At 44.7% G+C, this 28,000-nt stretch overlaps 1 protein-coding gene across 2 annotated transcripts; it reads right to left on the bottom strand.

Moving 5' to 3' along the window:
• Positions 1–792: 792 nt before the first annotated feature.
• Positions 793–27,520, bottom strand: MIGA2 (mitoguardin 2). 2 transcript variants are annotated; one of them, XM_069069417.1, is made up of 17 exons: positions 27,409–27,475; positions 24,619–24,669; positions 23,110–23,362; positions 21,980–22,190; positions 20,643–20,755; positions 19,454–19,571; positions 18,669–18,805; positions 16,918–17,035; positions 15,856–15,956; positions 15,056–15,171; positions 11,233–11,305; positions 10,612–10,698; positions 10,136–10,234; positions 8,958–9,092; positions 8,345–8,398; positions 7,469–7,585; positions 793–6,279 (listed from the first exon to the last, which is right to left on the bottom strand). In XM_069069417.1, exons 3-17 carry the CDS (start codon positions 23,203–23,205, stop codon positions 6,079–6,081), a joined length of 1,776 nt encoding a protein of 591 aa, XP_068925518.1. In that variant the 5' UTR covers positions 23,206–23,362; positions 24,619–24,669; positions 27,409–27,475; the 3' UTR covers positions 793–6,078. The 2 variants fall into 2 exon arrangements, with proteins under 2 accessions (XP_068925518.1, XP_068925517.1); XM_069069416.1 differs by lacking the exon at positions 24,619–24,669 and having other exon boundaries at positions 27,409–27,520.
• Positions 27,521–28,000: the final 480 nt, after the last annotated feature.

Genomic DNA, 28,000 nt, shown 5'->3' on the forward strand with positions numbered 1-28,000 from the left:
ATGAAGGGGGTGGGACTAGAGCAGGGGTTCTTGATTATTTTTTTGGTCATGGATCCCCCTGGCTTTCTGGTAAAGGCTTTGTACCCCTCTCAGAATATTGTTTTTTATTTAATTGAAGGCAATGCTATTTGGTTGTTAGTGAAAATAAAGGTGTAATTTTTTTTTCACCATCTAAGTTCACTAATCCTCTGAAATTTGTTGAGGTTAAGAACCCATGGACTAGATTTCTAGACCTTTGCACATTCTATCATTTTAAGGCAAAGGATAATTAAAAACACTTATTAAATCCCTAATGGCAGTGACAAAGTGCCCTCATGATATAAATGACAAGACATTGGTCATTAATTCAAAAGTTGGCCCAGATCAGATTTTTGAGAACTGCATACCAGATACCACTCAGACCAATCTAAAGTGGCCCATGGACTTCCTGCCACCTACCAGTGGAACAAAGAGTACAATTTCTTTTTTTTTTTTTTTAAGCAATTGGGGTTAAGTAACTTGCTCAAGGTTACACGGCGAGTTATTTCTGGGTGTGGTGCTGAGCGTCTGAGCCCGGGATTCGATCTTCAGGTCGTCCCAACACTGGGACCGGTGCTCTTACTCACTGAGCCACCTGGCCACCCCTAAGAGTACAATTTCTAAGTGACTTAGTAACTGTTTCCCTTCAGAAACTATTCTTTGCTCTTTTCCCTACTCTAACCCTGAAGGAGATGCTCCCCTCTTAACTCCTGCCAAAAAGAATCACACATCACACACAGGTCCACACGGCACCACGATGGGAGTGAAAAGAAATGTTTTTAAAATTTTTTTTATTTGACTCCAGTCAACACACTCCATCTACCATACAAAAGGTAAAAGCTGAAAATCAGAGTCAGAGGCAGCTCATGGATATGTAAACAAACAAAATCAAGAGAAATGACACCTTCATGAGATTAGAGGGAAAAGGAAAGGGGTATGGAATCAAGCACAAGATTACATTCATAGACTGTGTGACAACAAAGAGCATGTCTGAGGAATGAAGATTAAGGGAAGACTCCCTCCACCTATGAAGCATACCGCCCTCACTGGATACCAGTTCTTCAGGCTAATGTCCATGGAGGTAAGTTTATGATCAAAAGAACTATGAATTATTGGAATGGTCAGTGTTCATATCTTCTGGAAGTCTGGGCAAGATGGGTGGCTCAGAGAAGGAACAGGCAAACAATAAAACCTTTCTTAAAATATTCTGAGGGCCTTCTGTAAAAGCTTTGTAGTGAATATCACTTGACAATTTCTCCCATGGATGACAAGCTGGAAGGCCTTCCTGGGCTGGTTAAACTTCCTTCCAGAATCCTCAGAGATAAGCATGTCAGGGTAATGCCCAGGGGCAGCCATGGAAAAGTATCAGATGCAGAAGTCTTCCAGTTTCATCGCATTGACATAGAGCTTCTGTATTGTTTGGGCTTTCCTTGATAGCTTCCAATCTTAAGAGACCTTGACTTGTTAATTGGGAGGATGGGGGTTGTAGGGTAAGTTTATGATTGGTCATGTGAGTTTTGGGGAGGAACTTCAAAGGGCAACACATTCCCGAGTTCCAAACTGCCTATAGTTGAGTCAGTGTCCTCAAATAGTCTACTGGGTCAGCTTGGCTTCCTTGGTTTGCTGGGTCTCTCCCTGAAATATTCATCATAATCTGCTGAACTCAAGGGAATGCCTTCCTCCTTTGTGGCCCACTGCTGGAAGGGTAGTTTGGCTTTGTAAAGCGGTGGGAGCCAAGAAATATATAGTTTCAGATGTTGATTTAGCAGGGGCTACTGAAGAATCAAATGTCTTAGTACTTCAGTGTTTTGTTAACTAGCTCTTGTTTAGGACTGAGTTTTCTCCAAGTAAATTAATGTTCTGTTGAAGTGAAGGAGGACTTCCCTCTCCGCTTGTCAATCCAGGGGCCAACTGCTGTTTGAGTTTCTCAAGTAATTCCTGTTTGGCCCTCATGACTTTTTTGTTGTTGCTTATTATGTTCTTTTGCTGATAGAATTCCATGAGGATATTCTCAGCTTTTCCTAGCCCACAGCTCTTGACTTCCAATATCACTGACAGTGTCTCAACTTGCTTTCAGCCTTATGGGCTGATTCTTTGAGGGTTTGGTACCTGTCATCAAGGTTCACCCCTATTTGAGGTTCACTTCTATGAGATGAGGCAATGCCTATGGCAATTGCTGAGAATTGTGTGTAGAGCCCATGTTCTAACTGGTTGATTCCAGCAAAGTTCAGAAATCGAACATAAGGGGCATAAATTCCCTGCTTTGATGGCTTGTTGAACTTTCAAGCTCTTTCTGGAGACCCCTGCCTGCCTTGGACTAAAGGGTGAAGTTCAACTTCATACTTTGAGCCTACAGGATATGATCATGGTGGTGGTAGAAACACAGGTTTGGGGGAATTCAGCTAAGCCTTATTCCAAATGGACCTGGACTTGACATAAGACTTTTTCAATGAAGGCTTGTTCCCTGACTAACAATTTTGGGAGGAACAGGCTGCAGAACGAAATGAAAAAACCAACTACTGCCTTACTTGTTTCCCCTTGTGAGACTGCCTAGATTGCTTGCTGCAATAAAGGACTTTTATTGTCTGCATCTAGGTGTTTGTCTAGGCTGGCAGTCTTGTCCCCTCCCAGTTGACATACCTCATATCCATGTTCGGATACACACTGGGCTACTGGACGATCTTGAAACTTTTTAATATCCCCCTCATGATAGTAACAAATTAATAGTCAATAAACAATGGTTTAGATTATCTTCTAAATTAACTCCTGACTCAAATCATATCAGTAACCCTACAATATAAACAATTTAAATCTTTGGTGACACAGATCAATTTCCTTTCCCTTGTATATCTGGTCTGAATATTCAGTCCTACCTCAAGCAGATCACATAGGGACTCCATAGTAACATAAAAAATTACGATGTCAATTTAGATGCTTTTTATTAGGTATGGCCTAATCTTACTCTGCAAATATACATTTCATAAAATCTCATTCCAATCTTCTCCTTAAAATTTGACTCAGAATGCTTTTCCTAAAAAGACAGTTCTTGAGATTTTTAAGAAATCCCAAACATCCAAAAATCAACTTTTTTAAGCTGTCTCAATTTAAGGGACAATCCAACTTTTCTTCTCCCTTTTAAGGCAATTTTTTAAAAGTCCTACTCAAGTCCAATGCTGTAATAGTGAGTGAAGTGAGTCTGCAGAGTTAAGATAGAAACTCTTGAAAATGATTATAGTTTAGGGAAATGCTAATGTAACTTATCTATAGTGGCCAACTGTGTTGGTTAGAATACCAAATACAGCTCTCTAAACTTAAGACTACATTGATATTTGCTCTCTGGTTGAAGAAAAAGTTCTGAGAATACATATGTTTAAAAGCTTCCCAAGAAAACAAAGGTAGAGAGAAACCTGTCATTTACCTATCACCTTTTCTTCCATATATCTACCCTGTTCCATATGAGGCCATGAGCCCCTACCCCAGTGCCTGACTAATCATAGTGAAGGTGCTAATCCTACATAGTGCTGAGAGATGGGACACACATACAAAGAGAGCAAGGGCCACAGCACAAAGGCCCTTGTTTTGGTAGTGATGACATCCCCAGGAGGGAAATCAACTGTCAGATACTGGGAAAGGAGTTTCCAGGAGCTAAAAAATGCAGCCCCTACTGCTTTGTGAGGATTGTCCTCTATGGCATTTCAAGATACCAAAGGGCTTTTGCCCACTCTTTCCTGGGGGACTTTCAGGAGTCTTTGGTGGTGAAGATGGAGTAATATCACAATCTTTAGAGGGGGAAATGATGATGAAAATGGCTCTTGAATCTTGTTTGAATTCTTCAAAAGTATGGTTGGCAGGTGAAGGAGGAGTGGTTTATTTTTTGTACTGGTCCAACATTACAAATTTCATCCAAATACCAGGCCCACTGCCCATGATGACAGGCATTCACCTGGCCTTGACACAGAGTCAATGGACTAGCTTTGGTGGTTAGGAGGAGCTGGAATACCAGTGTCAAGAGGATGAGAACAAGTGGGCTTGTGCAATTGGCAAGGGAATAAAACTACAAATCATGGTCCAAGTCCATCAGCTCAGGAATATTCCAAGTAAATATGCAAGGGATCTTAACACCCACACAATATAATAAAGCGTAGAAAAAAGATTGTCCTCAGGGCTGCATCCTTCTTGCTAGAAGGAGGGGACAGGGGTGGGGTGTTGATACATGTTTGGCAAACTCTAAATAACCTTTTTTACTCTGGTCAGTAGACTAGAGATTTGTGGTATAATAAAGACAGTTTATCTAGAATCCAAAAATCTAAATTGACGTCTCAGCTCTCAAGTGACCTCACTTCTTGGGCCTCAGTTTCCTTGGCTATAAAATGAAAGAGCTGGATTCAATGATCTCTTGTCTCTTTCCAGCTGACACTTTCTGTCACCCTTCTTATCTTCCTCTACTGTCTTCTCCCAGGTTCCCTCTATGTAGTTTTTGTCACCCTCTTGGCCACCTGTGTTCCCACTCTATTAAGACCCCGAAACTCTTCCGAAGGTATTCTGTGGGTGAGTAGAGGAGCCCAAAGCCCAGGAAAAGAAGAAACAGTCTGTCAAATTTCTAACACTGTGTCCCTCTCCCATGCTCATTGGGCTGCATGCCCCCCTCCTCCCTTCCATGGACACCCCACCCATCATATATACAACTAGGAAGTATCCTTCACTCCCAGGAACATTCACTCCCTCTACCAAAACTGCCCCAGGCCCTGACAGGTTTAGTGCTTCACTCAGGGTCACACCCACACAGCAGGATGTGCTGGAGGCAGGACTGGAACCCCAATCTTCCTGACGCTGGCTCTCTCCACTCTATTACACTGTCTCTCATTCTTATTTTACTATAGCTAATTATCACTACTCTTATTTCTATCTGGGCCAGTACCAGATTCCCAGGAACCTGAGAGACCTTAAGTTCCCTCATCACAGACCAGAAATGTGTTTGCTCCTTCCTCCTTAGCCTGCAGCACCTTAGTAATGGGAGCAGAAGCAGCAATCCCAGTCTGGGCCTGGCCCAGATTTCCCAGGAGCCTCTGCTGTGCTGAGCTCCCAACACTTTCACTCTCCTCCCTCCTTAAACTCTCTCTCTCTCTCTCTCTCTCACACACACACACACACACAGCAGCAGCAGCAGCAGCAGCAGAGGATACCCTTTAGTCCCATGGCCCCACATCCCCAAAGAAATTGGGCTCTGAACTCAGCAAACCTGCCTCTTGGCCTCAATGTCCCAGAGAGCCAGAGATTCCACATCAAAAGATATCTCTGAAGGGATTGCTACATGTTAGCCCTCCATCTCCACCAACCTTGCCCCCTCCCCCCTTGGGTCTTTTCCTTTCTTCTCCCTATTACAGGACTCTCCTTCCCACTCTCACCCCTCAATCTTCTTCAGTCTTTCTCACTCCATCACTTTCATACCATTACACCCAATGACACAGGCCTGAGCACTGCATCCTCTCTGATATGGCTGATGGCAGAGCCAGTCCCTGAAGGGGGTGGGACAGAGAGCCTCCTTCATTCTCAGCCTCCCAAGAACCTCACTTGTCCCTCACCTCCCTGCCTCATTTCACAAGGCACATCATGCCAGATGCATGTCTAAGCCCACCCAGTGATGCACAGATAGATATGTGCTGACCTTTACTGCCCACCTTACAAACAAGGCATTGCCAGCTGGTTCCTGAGGAAAAAGTGGTAGAGGCGAGATGTGTTAGCTTCCTGGTCATGGCCAGGAAACTGCCACTGTATAACATATATGGACAAACAGGAGGGGAAGGAGATGGGCATCACAAATTGGTCCTGAGCCGAGATCTGGGACCTAGAATTCCAAAGCAAGGGAAAAGAGGAAGCAATTGACTGGTCTAAGACACTGGCCTGGCAGATCCCTCCACAGAGGGTAAGCAGAAGAACCAAGTAAAGCCCAGGGCTGGGCTGAGCCACAGTTACTCATGTCACTCAGGAGAGAGCAAGCACCCATCGCCATAGGGGAGAACAAAAGGAGAGGAGTCAGTCCTTCTCAGGGCGGCACGGGGGTTAATGAAGCTCCCCCAGGGGTCCATTTTCATGGGGCAATATCCCGTTCATCTCACGGACAGGCTCTGTTCCCAGGTAACCCAACAGGATCTCACTGCGTCTGCGGGACAGCTGAAGGATGTCCTCTGATAGTGACTGCACAGTGGTGTAGCGCACGTTGTCCAGGTCAAACATGTCCTTTAGGTAGTACACAATCTGATGCTGGGGATGGAGGGAAAGGAGCTGTGTTTGAATTCTTCTGGTTTCCCCACATTCCGACTCCCACCAACAGACCCACTCCTTCAACAATAATAGTATAATCATATAGCCTTTTGAAGAACTGCAAAACACTTATCCTGTAATGACCCAGTAAAGCACGTGTTACAAGTATTATCATCTGGAAGATTCAGGGACTTGCAGAGATAGATCAGTATCTGAGGTGGGCGCTTTGGAGCGGGGTCCTTGACCATTCCACTGGGCTCATTCCTGCCTCTGAGCCATGCAAATGCTCTTCATTCTGGCTGAATACTGGGTTTACATCCTGCCTTTGCTGCCCATCCCCAATCTGATGCAGGGCCATCAATTTATTTCTTGGGGTTTCAGTTCCTTCAACTACAAAACATGGGAACTGGACAGAGTATTTCTAAAATGCCTCTCTAACTTTAAAAGGACTGATTCCTTCTCCTGACTGTTCTATCCAGATCTTACTCATCCTTCGAGGCTCAGCTCAAGTCCCAGTTCCTACATGAAAGCTTCCCTGCCTTCCAGTGATCTCTACAGTGATCTCTCCATCTTCTTCCCTCTTGGGGTGTTTGTCCCACCCAATTTAGCCCTGATTATATTTTGTCTTGTGTAGTTTGCCAGTGTTTTCTGTCTACTAGGGTGTAAGCTCCTAAAAGGCAGAGACCATACCAAATTTCTTTTGTATCACTTAAATTGTTTAGCACAAGTCTGGACATGTGAAGTTCTCAACAAGGATAGATTATTCCTCTTTTCCTTAGAGTAGGAGGGTAAGGAAGAAAAGACCTATCTCCGGAATACAGCATTTAGAGCTACAAGGTGTCTCACTATCAGCATAATTAACCCTGAGAACAGCAAAGCAATCAATGTACATTACTTTGGAAAGAGGAACAAAAGATCAGCACAGCTCCTCACCCCCTTCTTGGAAGCTTCCTGAGGCAGCTGTCACCCCACCATCAGCCCTGCCTGCCTGGGACAACTTGATTATGAAAGTATCACCAAAGGAGAAAGAAAATTTCCAGTCTGATTTCTTCACAGGGAACCCTGGACAGATGGGAGTGAGGGGTAGGGGTAGAAAGGAAATGGATTGGAGAGCCCTCCCATCTACCAATAACCCACAACAGGCCAAAGCTCCCTCCCCAGTCAAAAGAAACTTATAAACTCATTTTACCTTGAAAAAAGTGCAGACTTCAGCCAGCTGTGGCTTGGGCCCTAGGAAGCCAAAGGCAAGAACGGGGCTAACATGCTCCGATACGGAGTAGAAATGGGAGATGAAGCCATCAGGCACCTGCAGTTAGAGAAGGGAGGTGACATCAAGTGGGCCACTCAGAGAGCTAAGCAGAAAAGGCCATTCACTGCTCTGTAGCCAGCTACCTCCTGGTTCCAAACCAAGCTACTAGCCATCTAAGAACCAGCTGCATAGCCCAGAAAGGCAAAGGGTATCACAAACCAAATAGTAATAAGTGGTCACCTGATTGGAACAAGAGAAAACACAGTCTACAGTGGCATTGCTTTCCCTGGAAAAGGAGGCAATGACCCTTGAATTATCATGTATGTCACGTATCTCCCCCCCAAACCCCTTTGTGTTTAGCATCCCCCAAAAGAATGTAAGCTCCTAGAGAATAGGGATCATTTCATTTTGTCTGGATCTCTAGCACTCAGCACAAAGAGAAGCACCCCTACACCCATATGGAGGGCCTTTACTCACACTTGGATCCTTGCCAGGAATGCCTCAAATTCTAACCATCCTTCAGGGCCAGTTTAAGTCTTGACTACACCTGCCCTCAATAATCTCTCCCTTCTCTCTGATCCTATAGCATTTACACCATACACAATTGTATACTGCCCTCTGCTGCTCTTCAACTGTCATTTCCTCTAACAGAATGTAAACATCTTGAAAGCAAAGACTAAGTGTTCTCCTCTTTCAGAAGCACTCATCGAGATCCTGGGCACAGAGCCGTTACTCAATGAAAGCTTGAGGTTTAATATAAGTCTCTTGTGAAGAAAGTGTGTTTTGGGGCTAACATGCCCACTGGACCTTACTCACCATCAGAAGCCTCCTCTTGGCTTTCAGAACTGACCAGCAGGCAGTGGCCAGAGCCTGGACAAGGTAAAAAAAAAGCTACATTCAGGGTAGTCTCAGCCTATTCCCACGGTACCCCACCCCTGCCAAGAAACAAACTCCTTCTGCTGGGATCATGAGCCTAGAAGATAGAAAGGCCTCCAGAGGTCATTCATCTCCACTTCCCCTTTTTACAGATGAGGACATTAAATGCTAGGTCCAATGTTACCCAAGGTATTGGAGGACCGCTGACTCAAGGGCCAGAACTCTTTCCATTATACCACACTTCCAACTAATGAAGTTGGAGGCTCAAGAGTTGACGTCAAGATGTTTAGCAGTTTTATGAGTTTCCCTGCATCTCTCAGTTTCCTCTCTCTGCCTGCCAGCCCTTTACACTCTCCAAGTCCTTATCTGTTCCTTCTAGACAGCACTACTCCAGGGCTCCAGCCAGAATGAATGAGACAGTAAGGGAAGTGTCCTACATCTCTAGGATCCAAGTAGCAGGTCAAGTCTGATGTCGTGAGAAAGCTAGTCAACACTGGAGGAAAGGAACACAGTGAGGGAGGGGAACACAGGTAAGAGTTGGAGGGACACTTACCGTTTCCTTGAAGCTGTCAGAGAGCCAGCGATTGCGCAGGACAGCAAGCACAGAGGAGGGGGGGTTCTCCAGGTCCTCAAAGGCGTCCATGAGTATGAAATCCAGCACGATGTCAAAGAAACTCATGCATACCACCTGGCAGGAAGGAGCCAGGCAATGAGGGGGCTGGGACTGCCTAAGGACCCTCTTGGTCCTTTCTCCCCTGGAGAAAGTGACATTTCAGTTCAGGAGAGATAACAGAGATAATACCACAAGTTTAAGGGATCTCAGAGTTCATTGAGTCCAAACCCCCTCATTTTACAGATAGAGAAATTGAGGCTCACATAGATAATGAGTGGCAGAGTCAGGACCAGAATCTAGTTCTCTTAACTCCTAGTACAGCATCATACTACTTTTCATAAAGAGATCTCCTCTGCCAGAGCTAGTCAGCTTCAGAAGCAGGTCTACTTTTGTTTTACAAGTCAAGATGACCCTCTCATCTGGAAGGACTGATATGTTTTCTCCTGACTGAGAAAGACCTGGGACTATGAGCATATGGCTTCCTACAAACTACCACAACCCCAACCGTCTCTACTGGGAAGAAGCCCTGACAGAGCTGTCCAGCTTGCCCTGGCCCCTGCCAGCTTGGGAGAATAGGAGGATACCTGGAAGAACCCTGATGAGAAGGGTCAGAACCTCCTACCCCCACCCCTCAGGGCTGTTGAGAGGCAACCCAATTATAATCCTATGATCTAGTGATTCACTGAGCCCAACCCTCAGGGCTCACCAACAAGCTATCGGCTTCATGTTTGGGGCCCTGGATGTGAAGAAACCCCAGGCATCCTGTGCCCCAATTTCTGGAGGCCCTGAGTGCTCAGGGCCATGCGAGCCCAGTCTCAGGGGATCCTCAGCTTCCATTCCTGTAGCCAGGGACCTCAGACTGGACCCTGGGGACAGAGAAAGGACCCCTGCCACCCTATCCAATCCCACCCATTTGGAGGCCTCTTAGTTCCCTGGCAGCAGTGGGGCCAATGGGAAGCTCCTGGAAATTGAAAGGAATCCAGTATCACCCAACAGTCTCCCTCCCTAGAAAGGGGTTCTGGGAAATGGGACAAAGCTCCAGGAAGGTAGGTACTAACAATCTGCTAGGACTCTGTCACAAAGCCATGTAAGTGCCCCAACATCTGGGGTCAACTCACCCCCCGCCCCTCCAGCTCCAGCTGTGTGGTAGGCCAAGTCTCCGGTCTCAGGGCATAATTCAGCATCTCCTCATAGCTCTCCAAGAAGCCCTTTGGGTTCTAAAAAAGGGAAAAGGAGCATGGGTTTATCTTGCTAAAAGGGAAGACTTCAGGGTCCTTCCCTAGAGATAAGAAGTAGAGTGAGCAGCAAAGGTCAAAACCCTAGGTGGCATCCCTAGGAGCAGGCACAAGCAACCTCCCAGGGAAGACAAGTGAGAACAGAAGAAGTGGCAAAAGACACAAGGACATTAGTTAAGGCTGTTAAGGGGCCCAGGCCCAAGCAGAATTTGGACTTTGTGACTCCCAGGAAGAAGCTGAAGAGGCAAGATCCTCAAGAGGCCTAAAAAGCAAGAGGGCAGACAAGATGTGCAGAGCCCATGTAAATCACCCTGCCTCCACCTGCCCCCCCAGCACCCATCAACATATCAACATTCTACCTTTTCAGCTTTGGTCATCAGGCCCGTCACCATTTGTCTCCCAACCTCCCCAAAGAACAGCTGGTTACTTTCATCTTGCAGAAGTCCCTGAGGATGGAAGAGTGGAGGGATTCAATGGAGTGACATTATATGAGAACTCCTAAGACATTCTCTACTTCCTGCTCCATCTCCAGCTCACACTATCTCTACATTGGCTGCCTGGCCCCCAAAGCAGCATGCTCGCCCCCCCAACATCCCTCCAGGTTTTGTCTCCCCCAAGATAACATAAGCTTCTTAAGAGGAAGGAGCATCTTGTTTTGTTGGTATCCCCACAATTCAAAGTACCAGACCTGGTACATAAACAGGGCCATCATTAAGCACCCCCTATCTATGTATCTATTTGAACAATATACTAGGTGCTAGGTCCCTAGGTTCATATATTCCAACGGACAGGCTGGGAGAATGCTCCCAGGGGAAGCAAAAACCTGGGACCAAAGGAAGTCCTGTGCGCAGCAAAGTTATTTGGATAATGGATAGTAATGACCCCATGCAAAGTGATAGAACTTGGGACATAAGGAAAAAGCACCTCATCCTGTCCCCCTACCCCAGTGCCATTTCCTAGTTCCCTAGACTCTCACCCACCTGGAAGGCCTGCCGGACACAGTGCAATTTGGCTAAGAAGTCCTGATCACTATAGCAACCCAGAAGTTCTGTCCTAGAGAAGAAAACAAAGAGGATGACAACACCAAAGTCTGAGAAGGAAATCGGCCTGGGACTGTTAGGAGTTAGGAGCCTTGGGCATTCTCACCCTGCCTCTGCTCTGCCATTATGACCTTGGACAGGCAGCTTCCCCTCTAAAGCCAGATTCCTCAACTGAGGAGGGCAAGAGCTTGAGATCTCTGAGCTTTCTTTCAGGGTAATGACTACAATTGTGAGCTAGCCAGGAAAGGGCATCTCCTTGGTCTTCTCTGGTCTGTGGATGGCCTGAATGGATGTCTGAATGCCTTGAAACTGGGCCAAATAAAGACTGTCCCTGAACACAGGCCACACCCCTAAAGTAGGACCTCTTTGAAAGAAAAAAAAAAATATATATATATATATAAAAATACACATACATATATATGTATGTAAATGGATACATATGTATATGTGTATATAGACAGATAGAAAGATAGCATGATAGGTACTGGACCTGTGATTTCATCGGTATAAGAAAAACCTGGGAAAGGAAACTCCCTCTCCCAATGCAGGTCAGGGCCTTCTCTGCAATCTATGGACATAGAGAGATACCTAGAGGTTCAGTGACTTTTCAGGCTCACACCAGATGTGTGAGAGGTAAGACTTGAACCTGGGTCTTCCTTTCCTCTCTATCCACTATGCCGAGCTTCTGAAAAACAATTACTAAAAATGACAATGTCTTAGAATACCTTTTTACTATGAGCCCCCACTGAGTCTTCTAATACCTCATCATGAGAACATAACCCTGAAGTCCACTGGCAGGGCCATGGGAGGTACAAGCTCTAGCCAACCCTCCACTAAGCAGCCAGGAAACCATGTGGCCTAGATGTACAGGATTTTAGAGCTGGAAGGGATCTCGATGAAATGTGGACCAATCTGTACCCGAAAGGAATCCCCCTCTGCAGAACATCCCAGACAAGTAGCCATCCGCTTGCTGCTTAAAGAGTTCTAATGCAGGACGGCCTGCCACCTCCTGAGATGGCACTTCCGCACAAATGTTAGCAAATCTTTCCTGATATAAAGCCTAAGCTTGCTTCATTTTGCAACATCTACTTGCTGCTCCTGAATCTTCCCTTTGAGAGCCAAAAGAACACGTCTACACCCTCTTCTACATGATAATCCTTCAAATACTTGAAAATGACTCTACTTTGCATCTAGCAATTCAACCACTTCCAAACTCATCTGACTGTATCACTATCTAGTCTGTATCTCTCCACCTTGTCTAGGTGTCTAAGAACAGCATGAGGCACTGGACCAAGTGCTTTGCTAGACAAGGTAAACAATGCCTACAGCATTCTTTTGCTCCTCCAATTTAGTGGGTCAACAAAGACTATAAGTGAAAGCTGGAAGATGCACTGTGGTCTGGCACTGCTGAAGCCAGGCTCTTGTAATCACCTCTTCCCTTGCGAAATGATTACCAACTACATCACTGATTGTTTCTTCTCTTTTTTGAAAAATCAGGGAATACTTAATGACGGCCCTTCTCCAGGTCCACATCCATTTTCCACTCTCTCTCAAATATCACTGACATTGGCTTAGCAATCACACCACATCTGCCCAGTTCTCTCAGTACCCCAAGACACATTTCAAGTGGGTCATGCACCTTGAATTCAAAGGCAACTGCTAGGTGCTGCACAGGCCCATCGAGTCTGCCTGTCACCCAAGAACCAGCAAAGTTCTGGGAGGTACATGCTCAGGTTGGCTACTCAGTAATGAAATTTTCAGCCATGTTCATCTACTAAATCACAGAGAGGTCATGACCTGCATTGGTTGAAAGATCATTTATATGCATGCTGATCAAGTCTTTGACTTCTTTGTGGTGAATATTTTTAAATGTTTTTTAATTCAGATTTGTTTTATTTAATAATAGTGCCACAAAAACAATAAATATAAAACATATAATGAAATGTCAAAAGACCTTAATGAGGTGATATGAAAGACAATCAGCAGAACCTGAGTTATACACAGAACTGACAACTGATAGAATGAAGAAAGAAGGCAGGAAAATAGGACCATAGGTATAGGCCTGGAAGGGAAAACAGAATAAGAGTCTTTTATTTGCTTGTTTATTGTATGTTAATTCATTTGCTTCTGCCTTGTTAAAGGCTAAGCATTTTTGGTAGGATCTTACCCCTTACTTTGTAACTGTTTCTGTTGATGGAAAAATTTATAATAAAATCAATGTTAAGATGTTTTATCCCTTTCACCTCTTCAAGAACAATGATAAAAAATTAATAAAACTAGTAGTACAATTACAGGTTGCCTTTATGTTTTATTCAAGTCAGATCTGGGGGAGAAATGCGCCCTGTAAAGATACAATTCAGTATGGTACAGTTATGATCTTACCACAGAATCCTTGAGCCAGGAGCCCTGAAGAAAGCAAGTGACTGTCTAAACCAAGAGAGGTTCAACTTTCTGGTGTTACAAAGTCTTTGTGTCAATATGATAATTGGGGCACAATGGTCAAGAGACAATAAGACTTTTACCCAAAAGCAGCAACATCTTTGGCTTGCTTTCTGGCATGACTCTTTGACTGTAGCTAGGGACAAATGCACTACTACAAATTAAAGACAAGGTTATTTGGAGAAAGATAAAAAGAAAAAGAGAAAGGACTTGAATTCTAAAGTTATATTCTGGTATAAAGTTGATTTAGAAAAACCATTAATTCCTGACACAAAAATCTGGTCCTAGCAAACTTCTATAAAACACAATGGGTTCATGCAACAGCTTACAAGCCCCTGTTTCAATAAAATTTCTGCCTTAGAAATGCTATTTCTGCCCTGATCATTGCCAGGAATTCATATTAAAAAAGGAGTTTAGGGGCGGCTAGGTGGCATAATGAATGGATCACAGGCCCTGGAGTCAGGAGGACCTGAGTGCAAATCCGGCCTCAGACACTCAATACAAAAACTAGCCATGTAACCTTGGGCAAGTCACTTAACCCCAATTGCCCTACTTTCCCCCCTCCAAAAAGCACAAAAAAAAAGGAGTTTATATAGTATATGTATATACAATTCTTTTCCCAAATTAAAACCTTCTGACATATTCAATTAACCATCTATTAGTTTTTATGGATCCAACTAAATCAGATTTTTCTCCTTTCTTTTTTACCATGTTCTCATTCATCAGTCTCATTAGCTTCACATCCTGACCCCTTCAGCCATCCATTCCAGCAGTCTATTATTTCAATAATATTTCAAAAGAAGTACAGCATAGTACTTGGGAAAATCACTTAATTTTTCTCATCCTCCATTTCATAGCTAATATATTTAAGGATACTCTCAATCTTATGACCCTGTGAAACTGGAAAGGCAATATGGTACAATGGATGGAGTACCAGGCTTAAAGTCAAGAAGACCTGGGTTTGAATTCTACATCAGCACTTCCCATAAGACCACAGGCAAGTTGGTCAGCCTCTAAGGCTCAGTTTCTTTATCCATAAAACGAGAGCCTAACCTCACAAAGTTGTTGGTTGGTTGCTAGGCTCAAAAGGAATAATACATGTAAAGTGTTGAGTCTTCCAGTTACCCTGATGCTCATAAGACTATTAGGCTCCTGGAGGGCAAAGACGGCCCCAAACTATCTTCTGCTAATACCTGGCAGGGTGTCATCACTCCTGGAGGTCCTGAACACAAATGACTGAAATAAGTTCCCAAATCTGTCCCTGTCCCCATTTCCACTTTCCACCAGCTGGGAAGTGAGGCATCAGGCTCTTCAGACCACTCACCTGAGTGTCCGACAAGGAACCTTCCCCTCTTTCACCAGTTGCAAGGCCTCTTCATATGCTGCGGCTGGCCTAGAAAGCTGGAAAGGGAGATCTCCCACCTGCAGGCAGTCAAACAGCTTCAGGAGGTAGAAAGATAAAGAAGAAAAATTCAGGATTAATCACCCCCCAAAAAGAGATATTATCTGCACCTATTATATGACTAGCCCTAGTCCGGGAAAGATAGGAAATACAAAAGAGCCCTGCTCAGACGACTGATCAAACTGGTCTTATATGTTTTTTATAGGTTGGTTTTCTTTTTTAATTAAAGCCAGTTACACTTGTTTTTTTAGTTATACTTCTTAACATAAATCTAGATACAAACAATTAAGAGGAAGGAACCACTTAATCTATCCAATCTTTATGTCAAATAAACACATGTCACTGCCAAATTCCCATGCTCTTTCTCATGGTGGAAGGAGTAACCAGACAGAGAATCAGGATAGAAATTGTTGTTTCCATTCACTAGTACTATATTTTTTTTCAATTTCATTTAAAGATAGTTTTCAACATTCACTTTTATAAGATTCTGAGTCAGGATATAAATTGTAATCTTGGTTCTTCCACTAACTCACTGTGTGATCTTATGTAAATAAGCCACTTTTTCCTGTCTGGGTCTATAAAATGATGGAATGAGACATACCAGAAGATGCCCCTGACATCGTTCTTAGCGCTATTCTAGCTGAAAAGGATCAATAGTGGGGAAAAGATACCCCCAGCCCATACCCTAGCTCCTCCTACTGTAGGCAATGCCCTGAAATCACCTCTGCAGCAGAGAAGAAAGAGTCTTCAGAGGAAAGACTACCCTCATCATCTTCCTGAAGCCTCAGTGAACCTTCTGTCAGAGGCAGCATGAGTGTCCTTTCTAGGGAAAAGGGCAAGAGATGAAATCAGCTAAAGTTTCTTGCATCCTGGATCTTTTCTTCATGATCCCTTGAAAGAACCACTACCATGTACATATCTGATCTTGTTTTAACTTCATATAAGTTTTCCCCAGTAAAACATAACGATAGGGAAGAGACTGTTTTGTTATTTTTTGTGTATTCTCCTTGCCTTGAATGGAATAGGTGCTTAATAAATAAAAGCAATAATGAAAATATGATATATGTAAAATAGTTTATAACCTACATATAAATGTAGGCTATTATCATTCATTCCATTAGACCAAGAAGATCACTTAATTCAGCATAGGCTTTAGCCACAAATAGTCTGGCTGCTTACAAATGAAGGAGAAGAGAAAGGAAGAAAGAAGGAAAGAAAGAGAGGGACAGAGAAAGGAGGGAGGAAGGAAGGAAGAGAAAGGGAAAGAGAAAGTAAAAAAGAAAGAGAAAAAAAACAGATAGAAGCTCCAAATGGCCATAATACCACCAATAGAGCCCTTTAGCCAACACTGAACAAGCTCTGTGTGTTTGTATAAGCCTCCAGGGAGTGGAAGGTGGGTGTCAGAGCAAGATGACTCAGTGCAAGACTTTCAGTGGTTTAATGAATAGGAGTTAGTTTCTAGTTCTGGTTCTGTTATTATCAACCTCTGGAATTTTGGCTAAGTTCCTTCCCTTCTCTGGGACTCAGTTTCCACCTATGTAAAATGAGTAGCTTAGCTCTCACCTCAATTTCATCTCATGTCAAAGCTAACATTCTATTCTTCATGCTACTCCCTGAAGGGACAGTTTGGAGATCAGAAAGAAAGAATGATGAATGATTATGGCGGCAATAATTATGGGGGCCCAAGGAGAGTGGAGGAAAAGCATCAAGGACACAAGGTCTGTTCACACAGCACCAAACCATGCCCAACTACCCCTTACCCAAAGACCTCTACTCCAACTCACCTAGGTCCAAAAGCATACTATCTGATGGGAATGTGGAGCCAAACTCCTCCTGGAGGTGGTATGCCCGGTGTAATAGGGATTCTAGCTTTTCAGCAAACTCCTTTTTCTGGGACTCTGGCTTTAAACAAAAACAATCCAACATTAACTTCTTCCCCACCAGGCTCCCAGAGCCAAGGTCCAACGGACAGGAAGCCACTCTTAAGTTTCCTCGCCCACCTAAAGCTCCAGAAATACCAAAGGGGAAGCTAAAAGAAGCAAAATCCCAAGATGTCCTGGGCTTAAGGATTATGGAAGGGATGATTTTCACTATTGGAGCAGGGATAGATTCAGGCAATGGAGTCTATTTGAAACAGGCCTCCTTTGCATGTTGCATCAAGGGGTACCTATCTGAAAATTCAGCCCAGAGCTTCCTCTGCAGAAATAATCTGCCATAAAGAGTCAGGAATGAGGGGCGGCCAGATAGCACAGCGAGTAAGAACACCGACTCCAGTGTTGAGAAGACCTGGAGATCGAATCCCGGGCTCAGACACTTAGCACCCACCCAGAAACACCTGGCCGTGTAACCTTGAACAAGTTACTTAACCCCAATTGCTTAGGGGCGGCCAGGTGGCTCAGCGAGTAAGAGCACCGGCTCTAGTGTCAGGATGACCTGGATCAAATCCGGGCTCAGATACTCAGCATCACACCCAGAAATAACTGGCCGTGTAACCTTGAGCAAGTTACTTAACCCCGATTGCTTTAAAAAAAAAAGTCAGGAATGCATCAATCATAAAGTTCTTGGTTTCAACCATAGCTTTTCAGATTTAAGCCAAGTGGTTTGACAACCTTTCCAGTTCAAAGGGAGATTTAAAAGGAATAAGGAAGAGTTCACTATGCTTGGTCCCACTCAAATCCCTTAGAGTTGATGCAGTCATAGAGGGGTTGCAGAGACAAGGCAACCCTGGCCTCAGTTTTCTGAATTGGTAAATGACCAGGATGTAGATTAAAGGACTTATAACTGATACTGCCTAGGAAAAGGGAAACAAGTAGGAAGGATACAAAAACCACAAACTGGGAGACAATGCGCAGGCCTGCAGCTAGATAGAGGCCCTACAGGCCAGCTGCTTATAACAAGATATATCACATTGGTTTGCAAAAGAGAGTTTTGTAGAAGTTTGCTAAGGTTAAGATGTTTTACATTTTTCATATTTGAAATTTCTAAATTTAGTATCTTATTTTCTTGTCTCCCAATTACGCTCATACTCTTAATGCAAATGTTATAATGTTGCATTTAAGTTGCATTTACTCCCCAGTATTATGGAGAATAACATTGGAAAGTAAACAGCAAAACTTTTCAATTTACGCAAAGTTCTGCAAATTTTTTCTTTAACATAAGGATTCTGGGGCTTTAAAAACTCCTGGCTTGGAACATCAAGCTAATGAGGCCAAGGTCATGAATTCCCTCTCACATGGATCAGATATTTTGCTGTTTCAAAGTCCAAGATTGACTCCAAACCAGCTGCTCACAGATGTGTCCTTGATCACAAGTAGGACCAATGAAAGAACACAGATGGACAAGAACCAATCCAATTGCAGTCCACAAAGTAGAGACCCAGTGGCTACTGAGTCAGTTGGTATCCTTGTCACACACAAAGACAACATAGTCATTTCTGCCTACCACTCAATAATTGAGAGAGAACCCATCCTGTTCCTAGCCTCATAATCATTATCACCACAAGATCTACCTCCCTCAGGGTAAAAACAGCACCTACCTCCAAGAGCACCTCAGAGATGGTCTCTGGACTCTTGAGATTATCCCAGAGTGTGGGGGTGCTAGTACTGTCTCCCCTCTGTCCAATACTCAAAGCCTGCTCCCATTTCTGCAATGCTTCTTCAAACAGTTCCATTCCTATGGGAACAAGTAAGGTAGTTAGTTTACCCTTCACTCACAAACCAACTGCGCTGACGGAAACACTACCCACTTCAACAACTCCACTGGGAGGTCAAAGTAAGGCTCTTCCTTCCTCTTCTGATCTAATCAAGCTAATCCCCACTGATTCTTAGGGACAATAAATCCAGATGAATGTTCCCAAAAGACAATATTATAGGTAGTCCCTGGCTTTGTATCCAATATGTTCCTAGAAACATCATTTTTAGGTGGAGCCTAATCTCAAAAGTCAATTTCTAACTACATATCCATTGTTGCCTTATTCCCTTCTATTCTGACATTGGTAGAAAATATAGAATGAAAGGTATGAGTACAGGGAAGTGAACTCCAGGTGTGTATGTAAGGTACTGAATGAGCCTAGCAACAAAAAGTGAGGAGCACTTGTACCATCTGAGCGGAAGAAAAGCCCACTGGTCTGGAGAATGACCTCACTTCTCTTTCCCAAAGAGGAATGAGAAGGTCTCCAGTCAAAGAGAACAATCACCAGGGAGATCACTATATCCAAGGGAGGGAGAGGAGTTACCACACAGAAGGACATAACAGGGTCTCAAGAACAGTTGCAGGGGAAGGGGAAGGGGAGAAGACTGAGAAGGAAAGCTTATCCTGTACCTTGAATATAGAGGTTCTCTGCATTTGCATCACCAGCAGCCCCTGACTCCTCAGTTACTCTAGCTTCCCAGGGCCCCGAGGACGCGGCTGTTGGGCTAGAGGAGTTCACTGCCACCATCTAGTTCCAAGAAGGGAAAAAAAAATAGAACACTTTCAATCTAAAGGCCTAAAACCCTGCAGGCCTTCTAAGGTAAGGATCTGACCCAGTAGTCCATGACTTCCACAACAGGAATAGATTCACCTTTACTGCACCCAACAAATACTTGGACACAGAGCATGGCAGGGTTTTGTTTTATGATACTCTCTCTTTTTTTTTTGGAGGGAGGAGGGCAGGGCAATTGGGGTTAAGTGACTTGCTCAAGGTCACCCTGCTAGTAAGTGTTTAGTGTCTGAGGCCAAATTTGAACTCAAGGCCTCCTAACCCCAGGGCCAGTGCTCTATTCACTGTGTCACCTAGCCATCCCAATGATACTCTCAACTGTTAGAGAACAAATGCCTGAACATGTTGAAAGCTTCCAGACAAGGGGTTAGTGCCATCCAACACATACACAGGTAGCACACGGCCCATCTTCAACACAACCCAGATCACCAGAACCCACCTTCCTATCACCTGCTTCCCAAACACTGGTAGAGAAGTAAAAAGAGCTAGACTGGATCCTCTACATGGCACTGGTAGATTTTTCATCCTGGCATTCAAATTCTCCACAATCTGACCCAACACTACCTATCCATGGACTCTGTCACAGCAATGTTTGCTTATGCTTTTCCCTCCAAATAGCTTACGTCTCGTCTGTCCTCTCGCCTCTCCACTCTCCTTAGAGGTCCAATTCAAGTCTCACCTCTACTGCCTTCCCTGGTAATCACAACCCACTATGTTCTCTGTAATGCCTAAATCTGAACTACACTGGCAGAACCTAGTTTTAACATTTGATTTGTCTCTAATTATTTCCCCATCTAGATTGTAAACTGTAAGGAATTTCTCCTGTTCTATTTTTCACAGTGGCTAATATGGATCTTAATTAAAAGGTCAGAGAGATCAATACTATTCAGCCACCAAGTATGGTCAGCCTGATTCAGACCAAAGCCAAGGTGATAGCTTTGGACTGCACCACTAAATCACCCAGCTTCCTGATGTAAAATGTCCATGTACTCCTGAGATGGAACTAGAATATTCAGGAGGAGTCCTCACCGAGGCCAGGCTGTGAGAGGAGCCTGAGTGTTTGCTGGGTTCAATTGAAGAAATGCCACTCAGGGTGTCATTGCTCTTGCTGCTGGGACTCTGGACCCTTCGGCTGGAATAGCCTGTGTAATACAAAAGGGAAGGGAAAGCTGACACCAGAAATTGAAAGTCTCCCTCTTCTTCCTTTCTTTCTCTCCCCACTCCCCTCTTCAATCTTTGTATGTCTGCCCAATTAAGCTTCCTTTATGTACTGGTCTGGCCACATTGTAGCCTCTACTCAAAAATATTCAGTGACTCCCTACTGCCTACTAAGTTAAAACTCCTGTGCTTGACATTTGAGCCCCCACAATTTACCTTTCTAGTCTTCTATTACTTCCTTACATGTAGTATACAATATGGTCTCAGGAATAGGGAACCTTCTGCCTCAAGGCCACATGTGGTCCTCTTGGTCCTTGGGTGCAGCTTTTTAACTAGGTCCAATTTTTGGTTTTTTTTAATATTTTTTTTTGCTTTTTGGAGGGCAATTGGGGTTAAGTGACTTGCCCAAGGTCACACGGCTAGTTTTTTGTGTTAAGTGTCTGAGGCCGAATTTGAACTCAGGTCCTCCTGACTCCAGGGCCAGTGTTCTATTCACTGTGCCACCTAGAGGCCCCCTGGGTCAAAGTTTTAAGTCAATGGCTACACCCTAGGACCTAGAAGGCTACATATGACCTTGAGACCAAACATTCCCCACCCTTGCAAGTCTAACCCAACAGGATTACTCACTGTACCCTCAACTGTAACAGTATTTTCTCATCTCTGTGCTTTTGTTCATGCTGCTCCCCCTACACCTGGGAAACACCTGGAAGGTCTCTCTTTGACCTCACCTGTTCAATGTCCTGCTCATCAATTAAAGCCCAATTCAAGTGCTACCTTCTCCATGAAATCTCCTCTTCAATAATAATACGGCATATTATAGGTATATTTGTATGTAATAGATTGATTGTAAGCTCCATGAAAGCAGGAACCTTGTTTTTATAACTCATTTCCTCTAACACTTAGCACACTGTACACAAATATTTGGTTGAAATGAAAAAAAGACAGAGAGAAAAGGAAGGCATACGGGTGTGTGCTGACTATAGACCCAGGATAAAATAGGATAAACCCAGCACTAAAAAACAGCTGCTCTCCCCACCCAATACTTTTTAATTAGCTATTTCTCTTATCTCCAGGTAGCCCAAATATCTGAAAACCCAGCCAAGATAATTCTTTCAGGCTCTGCCTCACCCCAGCTGGACATTTCCAACACAGGCCACAACCTTTCTTTGAGTGTCAGGGCGCCTTGGTTTCCAGCACCCAAAACCTACCTTTCTTCACTGATGGAACCCTTCTGGTCATGAAGATGGGAATAGGAACAGTTCCAGGCTTCCCACCTCCTTTCTCAGGGGCAATCTGTTTCTTCCGTCGCCGACGTCGCTTTAGTTGATGAGCAGCCAAAGCCAAGGCCACTGTCCCTAGTGCTGTAGCAAAGAGCACCTTCCGCAGACCCGGAGATAGTCGTAGCTGAGAAAATGCTGACTGCTCCCAGAAGCAGGGAGAAAAAGAATTCAATGGATGACTCCCACCAAGACTACACCTTCTCAGGCAGGGATCTGAGCTATCAGGGGAACTACCTTCCCCACCCCCAATCCCACCAGTGAGTGGCATCCACTTCTAGGAAGGAACTCAACAATCTCCGTAGAAGTAAATACCATTCAACTTTAGATTTATTTTGAAGATTCTTATAAATGCCATTTAATTAGCAAGAAGAAGAATTTGGGAAGTTAAAATGGTACTAGATAGGATCTCATTCATAGGGTTGGGCTGGAATTCTTCCATCTTCATTAACTAATACCAAAGATGCCAACACTTCAGATTTTGATTAGCATTTCACGCTTTTCAAAGTGCTTTCACAATTCACCTGGATCCTCATTATACTGTAATGGAGTTAGCAGGGTAAATATTACCCCCATTCAATTGATGAGAAAACTGAGGCTTAAAGTGACTTTTTCTAAGACACACAGGTACTTAGTAGCAGAGCTAAAAAATATCCAAGTCTCTCAAATCTTAATCTACTGCTCTTTCCATTGCCACAGAAACTTTGCTGGGCAGGAGTTATTAGCAATTAATAGCTAAGTGACAAAATGGACAGAGTGCTAGACTTAAAGAGTCAGAAAAACCTGCATTTGAATCCTGCCTCAGTCACTTACTAGCTGTGTGACCCTGGGCAGATCATTTAACCATTCTATTTCTCAGTTTGCCTCATCTGTAAAATAAGGGTATTGGACTTGAGATGGCCTCTAAGGTCTCTTCTCTTCCAGTTCTTTATAATCCTATTTGCTGCCTCCATGCTAAGATAGACTTAGGAGGGAAAAAGATGGCTCTGGTCTTCTGTGCCTACTGCTCACAGAATACTGGGATCTCAACACAGGAGAAAAAAGAAACCAGAAACCCTTACCTGTCCAAAGGTTGTGTAGAGAAACACAGGAATCTCTGCCACTGTCATGGCCAAAGCTTGGATCATGGACATGCCTTCAGTTCTTCGGAAAGCCATACCGGGTTAGAGCTGCAGCTAAGAGTGCCCCAAAGTGGGAACTCCAAGTCCCACGATGGGAATGGCTTGGAGGAATGCTTCAACTGGCTGTCCACAGGGCCACAGTCACATTCTCATTCCTAAAGGGAGACTCCAGTGCCAAAGTGCCTTTGCAGAGCTACAAGTACAATGTAAGAGTCAGGGAAAGCTTGGAAAACTCTTATCTATTCTAGAGTCAAGATAAGTCACCTGAAGTTCTATTAACAAACAAAAAAGTTTCTCTCTTGGGGCCAAACACCAAACAGCCTTAGCACTATTACCACTAGCACAAGGGGTACATGTACAGTACTCTGTGCCAGGGAGAAAGCTAAAGAAGCAACTCCTCTAGACATATTCCCTGATTTCCAAGAAATTCTCAGATCTCTGTAGCCCCAAGCATGGGAACAATTATTTGATGCACCCATCTGAGACAAAATACTAGGTGGGATGGACCATGGGGATAAGGCAAAGGGATCATTCTTATATCCCCAAACTGTGCTTCATGGGAGAAAAGGGAGGCTGTCTGTCCTAGATAGAGAAGGTTCCTGGGAGCGAGGGAATGATGTGGGAGGAAGGCCCTAAGCCAGATGAGACCAGAGCAGGGAGAATTATGATCTGCAAACCTAAAAGCCAACTTCATGGTAAGGACTCCTATAAGATGCAAGACCTGCAAGCTATACCACGGTGCTTGCTTAACATCATATTTTTAATATATCAGGTCTGGATCCACAGAGATTTTATACTACCTCTTATAAAGTTGCTTATACCACCCCTCCAAGGATTTCTTAAATATATACAGAGACCTTAGACAACAAAAAACAACCTCACTCTGTAGCAGAGCAGGCATCATAAACACCAGGATAGGGGTCTATGTGCCTAGGTTGGTGACCAAATGTTACTCATCAAGGACAAATAATGACATCCCAGGTGAATGGGAGGTAAATGTTAGTGCTTTGGCTCTTGGAACTAATTACATGGTCATTTTGTCAGTTAGTCAACAAGATTCATTAAGTGATCATTACATTAAAGGCACTGTGGTATAAGCTAAAAAAGTGCTGACATTTTATCACATGACTATTTTAGGAACCAGTCCAACTACAACTACAATAATTCCCACTAACACAACACCTTAAGGTCTACAAAAGAATTTTCCCTACAAAGAATAAATTGATGTTATTATTCAGATGAGGAGGGCCCAAGAGGTTTAGTGACTTGTCCAAAGCCACACAGGTGGGCACTGCAGGGGTCAAGAGACAAGCTAAGGTCTCTCTTGACTTGACATTTACCGATCTATCATAGGGTGGAGACTGGGGGTAGAATCATATAGTGTAGTGGATCAAGTAATGGGCTTAGTGTTCAGAACCCTGGGATTCCGATCCCATCTCTGATACTTACTAGCTAAGTGACCATGAGCAAGTCATTTAACCTGAGTTTCAGTCTCCACATCTGTAAAATGGGGATAAAAATACTTGTAAATACCTATCTTGCCAGCGTACTATGATTCTTAACTCCAAGTGAGAAAACAATGTAGGAAGCAGGGTGGTGCAATGGGAAGAGCTCTGGAGTCAAAAGACTGGAGTTCAAATGTTACCTCTGAAGCCTACTACTTATGTTGCCTTGGGCAAGTTAAAAATCCTTTATCCTCAGTTTCTTTATTTATAAAATGAAAAGATTGGACTAGATCCCCTCTGAGATCTCTTACACTGGCTCTCAAAGTTTGTTTTTTGGTTGGTATTTTTTGGAGGGGGGAGGGCAAGGCAGTTGGGGTTAAGTGACTTGCCCAAGGTCACACAGCTAGTAAGTGTTAAGTGTCTGAGGTCGGATTTGAACTCAGGTCATCCTGACTCAAGGGCTGGTGCCACCTATCCGCCCCAAAGTGCCAGACAACCTGGCTCCTGTGTTGACAATGTATAGACAAGTACAAAAATAGCTCAGGGAAAAGTGAATATTTTACCTGAATTATCTGGGAAATTGCTAATAAGATTTAGAGCTAGAAGGTTCCTTATCTAATTAAGTCCCCTCATTTTACATATGAGAAAACTGAGAACCAGAAAGGTTAAGTTATTTGTCAAGGTCAAAGTTTAGAAAGTAACATCCGGAATTTGAACCAGACTACAAATCCAGTGCTCTTCGAATACACCATGCTGCCTAGGTTACAGAAAGAAATAGATAACATCTACAACATCCTTCCTAATATGACTACGAAATTATTAAAAACAAGGTACTTAAGACCTGAGTTATCATTCCCATGGCTCCTGAGGCAATCTAGACTAAAAGAGCCACTAAAATCGGTCATGGGAACATTTCAGGTCAGGACCAGAAGAAGAGGTCACTGAATTCCCACAAGAGGCTACAGATCCTTCTTCCAACCCAGCCTCCCCCTAGCTCCACCCCCAAACAAAAAACATTACAGTTCTCAACTCTTAGAGGTCCAATGGATCCCAAGGGGTCATCCAAGGCCAAAACCGGTATACCATCTGTCAGGTGACAAGAGTGTTAAACTTGTAGACGGTTTAAAAGGGAAAACCAGACAAGTAAAGGGAAACTGCTGCCTTTTTCCCTGAATGTCCACAGACAAGATTAGGAGACTTGGGAAAAGAGATGGCTACCTTATCACCTACAGCCATGGAAATTTATGAGCTGGACACAACTGATAAGATTTGGAGCCAGAAAGTACTTTAGAGTCAAAACACTTCATGGCACAGATAAGGAAATCGAGGCTCAGGACTGGGATGTGACTTGTCCAGGGTCACACAACTAGTAATTAGGGGACCAGGTATATGAAACAAAGTCCTCTGAATCCAAATCCAAAGCCCATTCCACTACACCATTCATTCACTCTATGAGTGCTCCTGATACCCTCAGAATATGCCATATCAAAGTCAGTATTTAGAAGCACAAGCATTATACCCTAAGACTAGCATCTAGAGGGATATAGATTGCTATCCAATGACTAAATTCATAGCTAGCACAACCAGCAGTTGGGGGATGGGTGTACCAGATCCCAAATCCTGATGCAGAATGTCTTAGTAGAGAGGTCTACAAATAACTGTTCCAGGCCAGACACCTTTCTTCTCAGTCATCTATGACTTGAGTACTTACTTTGCCATGACAGCCTCCTCATCTGGGTGCCATTCTTCACAGTGCCAATCCCTTCCCAGGTTACTTTTTTACTCAAGCCCTGTGGCCCACCCCCATTCTCCTAGCCCATGTTCCATTCCTCAATGCCACTCTGTCTCAGACAGCTCTCTCCGAGATCCCTACCCCAAACCTCCCTCAGCCCCATTAACACTTAACCCCCACCAACCTAAAGCTTCCTCCATCCTCCTCCCAAGAACTTTTGCTGTAACCTCCCCAGCCCCCAACCTCCACTTAGGCACATCCCTCCATCTACCTCTCAGAGGTCTGCCCCGCCCCTACTGCCACCCTACCTACCCTCCTCCTTATACTTCGACCTTGGGCCACGCCCCTCCTAACTGACTCCCCTAGCCTCCCTCAAAATCTGCTTCTCAGCACCCCTTTCCTCATCATATCGTCCTGTGAGCCTCTACTCCAACCCTCCCCCACCTTGAGCCAAGCCCCTCCCAAAGCCCTTTCCCTTGACCACCTTCAACACCCCCCACCCGCAGTGAGCCTCCCGCCCCAGCACCCCCACGCCGCCCCAGCACGCCTCTCCACCTCCAGTGTACCTCTCCCCCAGCCCCTAGACCCCGGCCTTGAGCTATCGTCCCCCCGCAGAGCAGGGCTCACCCCCAGCATCCCCCCCATGGAAGCCTCCCCACCTTGAACAGTCATTCCCCCCCGAACTCCCCAGCAGAGCTCCCCCCCAGCCCTCCCTAGACCTTCCCTCCTGCAGGATTCCGCACCTCCCGCGAGTCCCAGCCCCAGGGCCCAGACCCCCACCTTGAGCCGTCCCCCTCCCGCCCCCAGTCAGCAGAGCAAGCAAGGCGCTTTCCCCCAGCCCCATCCCGGCCCTGCTCTCTGCTCCCAAGCCCCGGGTCCCCAAAACCTCCTGACTGGCTCGAAACGCGTCGTCTCTTCTCGCCCGCACCCATGCCCGTGGCAGCTCGATGGCTGCAACCTGCCCGGCCAGCCCCGCAGAGTCCGGCCGGTACCACGGCTCAGAATAAGAATGGCTGCGCGGGGTGGACAGGCACCCCAGAGATGAGCTCCCCCAGCCCTTACCGGGAGCTCCATCGCTTCAGAAGGGCAGCGTCTCCTTCCCCGGCGGCGCAGCCGAACCCTGCGGCCCAGCCGACGGGGCAGGACCTGCATCTTTAATGAACGTCTACTGAGACCAATGAGAGTAGCGATTTCTCCAGTCGCGAGCCAATGAAGAGGAGGAGATTAACCGGCATCTCGGTCCCCGCCTTCTTTCCACCCGCCCACTACCCGCACTCCGTAGTGTGGTTGAGTTGTAAGGGTTCCTCCCCCAAGGTTAAGAGGCGGGAAGCCTTGCTTTTCTCATTTTCTATTGGCTATATGGTGTTGATTGACAATCTGGGCGGGGAAGAGGTGGGGCTCCTCTTAAAGAGACTGTGTTGTAAGTAATTTTGTGTAGAAATAGGGAATGCTCAATCTAGGCCATGCGGCCCTAGAACTAGTGGACGGATGCTTGTCTAGAAGTTGGCTTGCATCGTGGGCACGAACCACAAAAGAGAAATAGAGGAGAAAAAGCAGGAAACCTTGGCTCCTATCTCAGCTCTGCTGTAACTTTCCTCTTTGACCTTGATCAGTCTTCCCCTCACTGGGCCTCAGTTTATTCATCTGTTAAATG

This window comes from Petaurus breviceps, unplaced genomic scaffold, assembly GCF_028583685.1.
Source record: "Petaurus breviceps papuanus isolate PSGF00001 unplaced genomic scaffold, PetGlider_PUasm1.0 90779, whole genome shotgun sequence".
Taxonomy (NCBI): domain Eukaryota; kingdom Metazoa; phylum Chordata; class Mammalia; order Diprotodontia; family Petauridae; genus Petaurus; species Petaurus breviceps.

Coding starts and splice junctions, on each gene's coding strand:
- MIGA2 (XM_069069416.1), bottom strand. CDS start 23,205: ATGGCTTTCCGAAGAACTGAAGGCATGTCCATGATCCAAGCTTTGGCC. Junction 7,586..8,344: donor CCAAGAGGAGGCTTCTGATG/GTGAGTAAGGTC, acceptor CTCTAACTGCAG/GTGCCTGATGGCTTCATCTC. Junction 6,280..7,468: donor AAGTCTGCACTTTTTTCAAG/GTAAAATGAGTT, acceptor CTCCATCCCCAG/CATCAGATTGTGTACTACCT.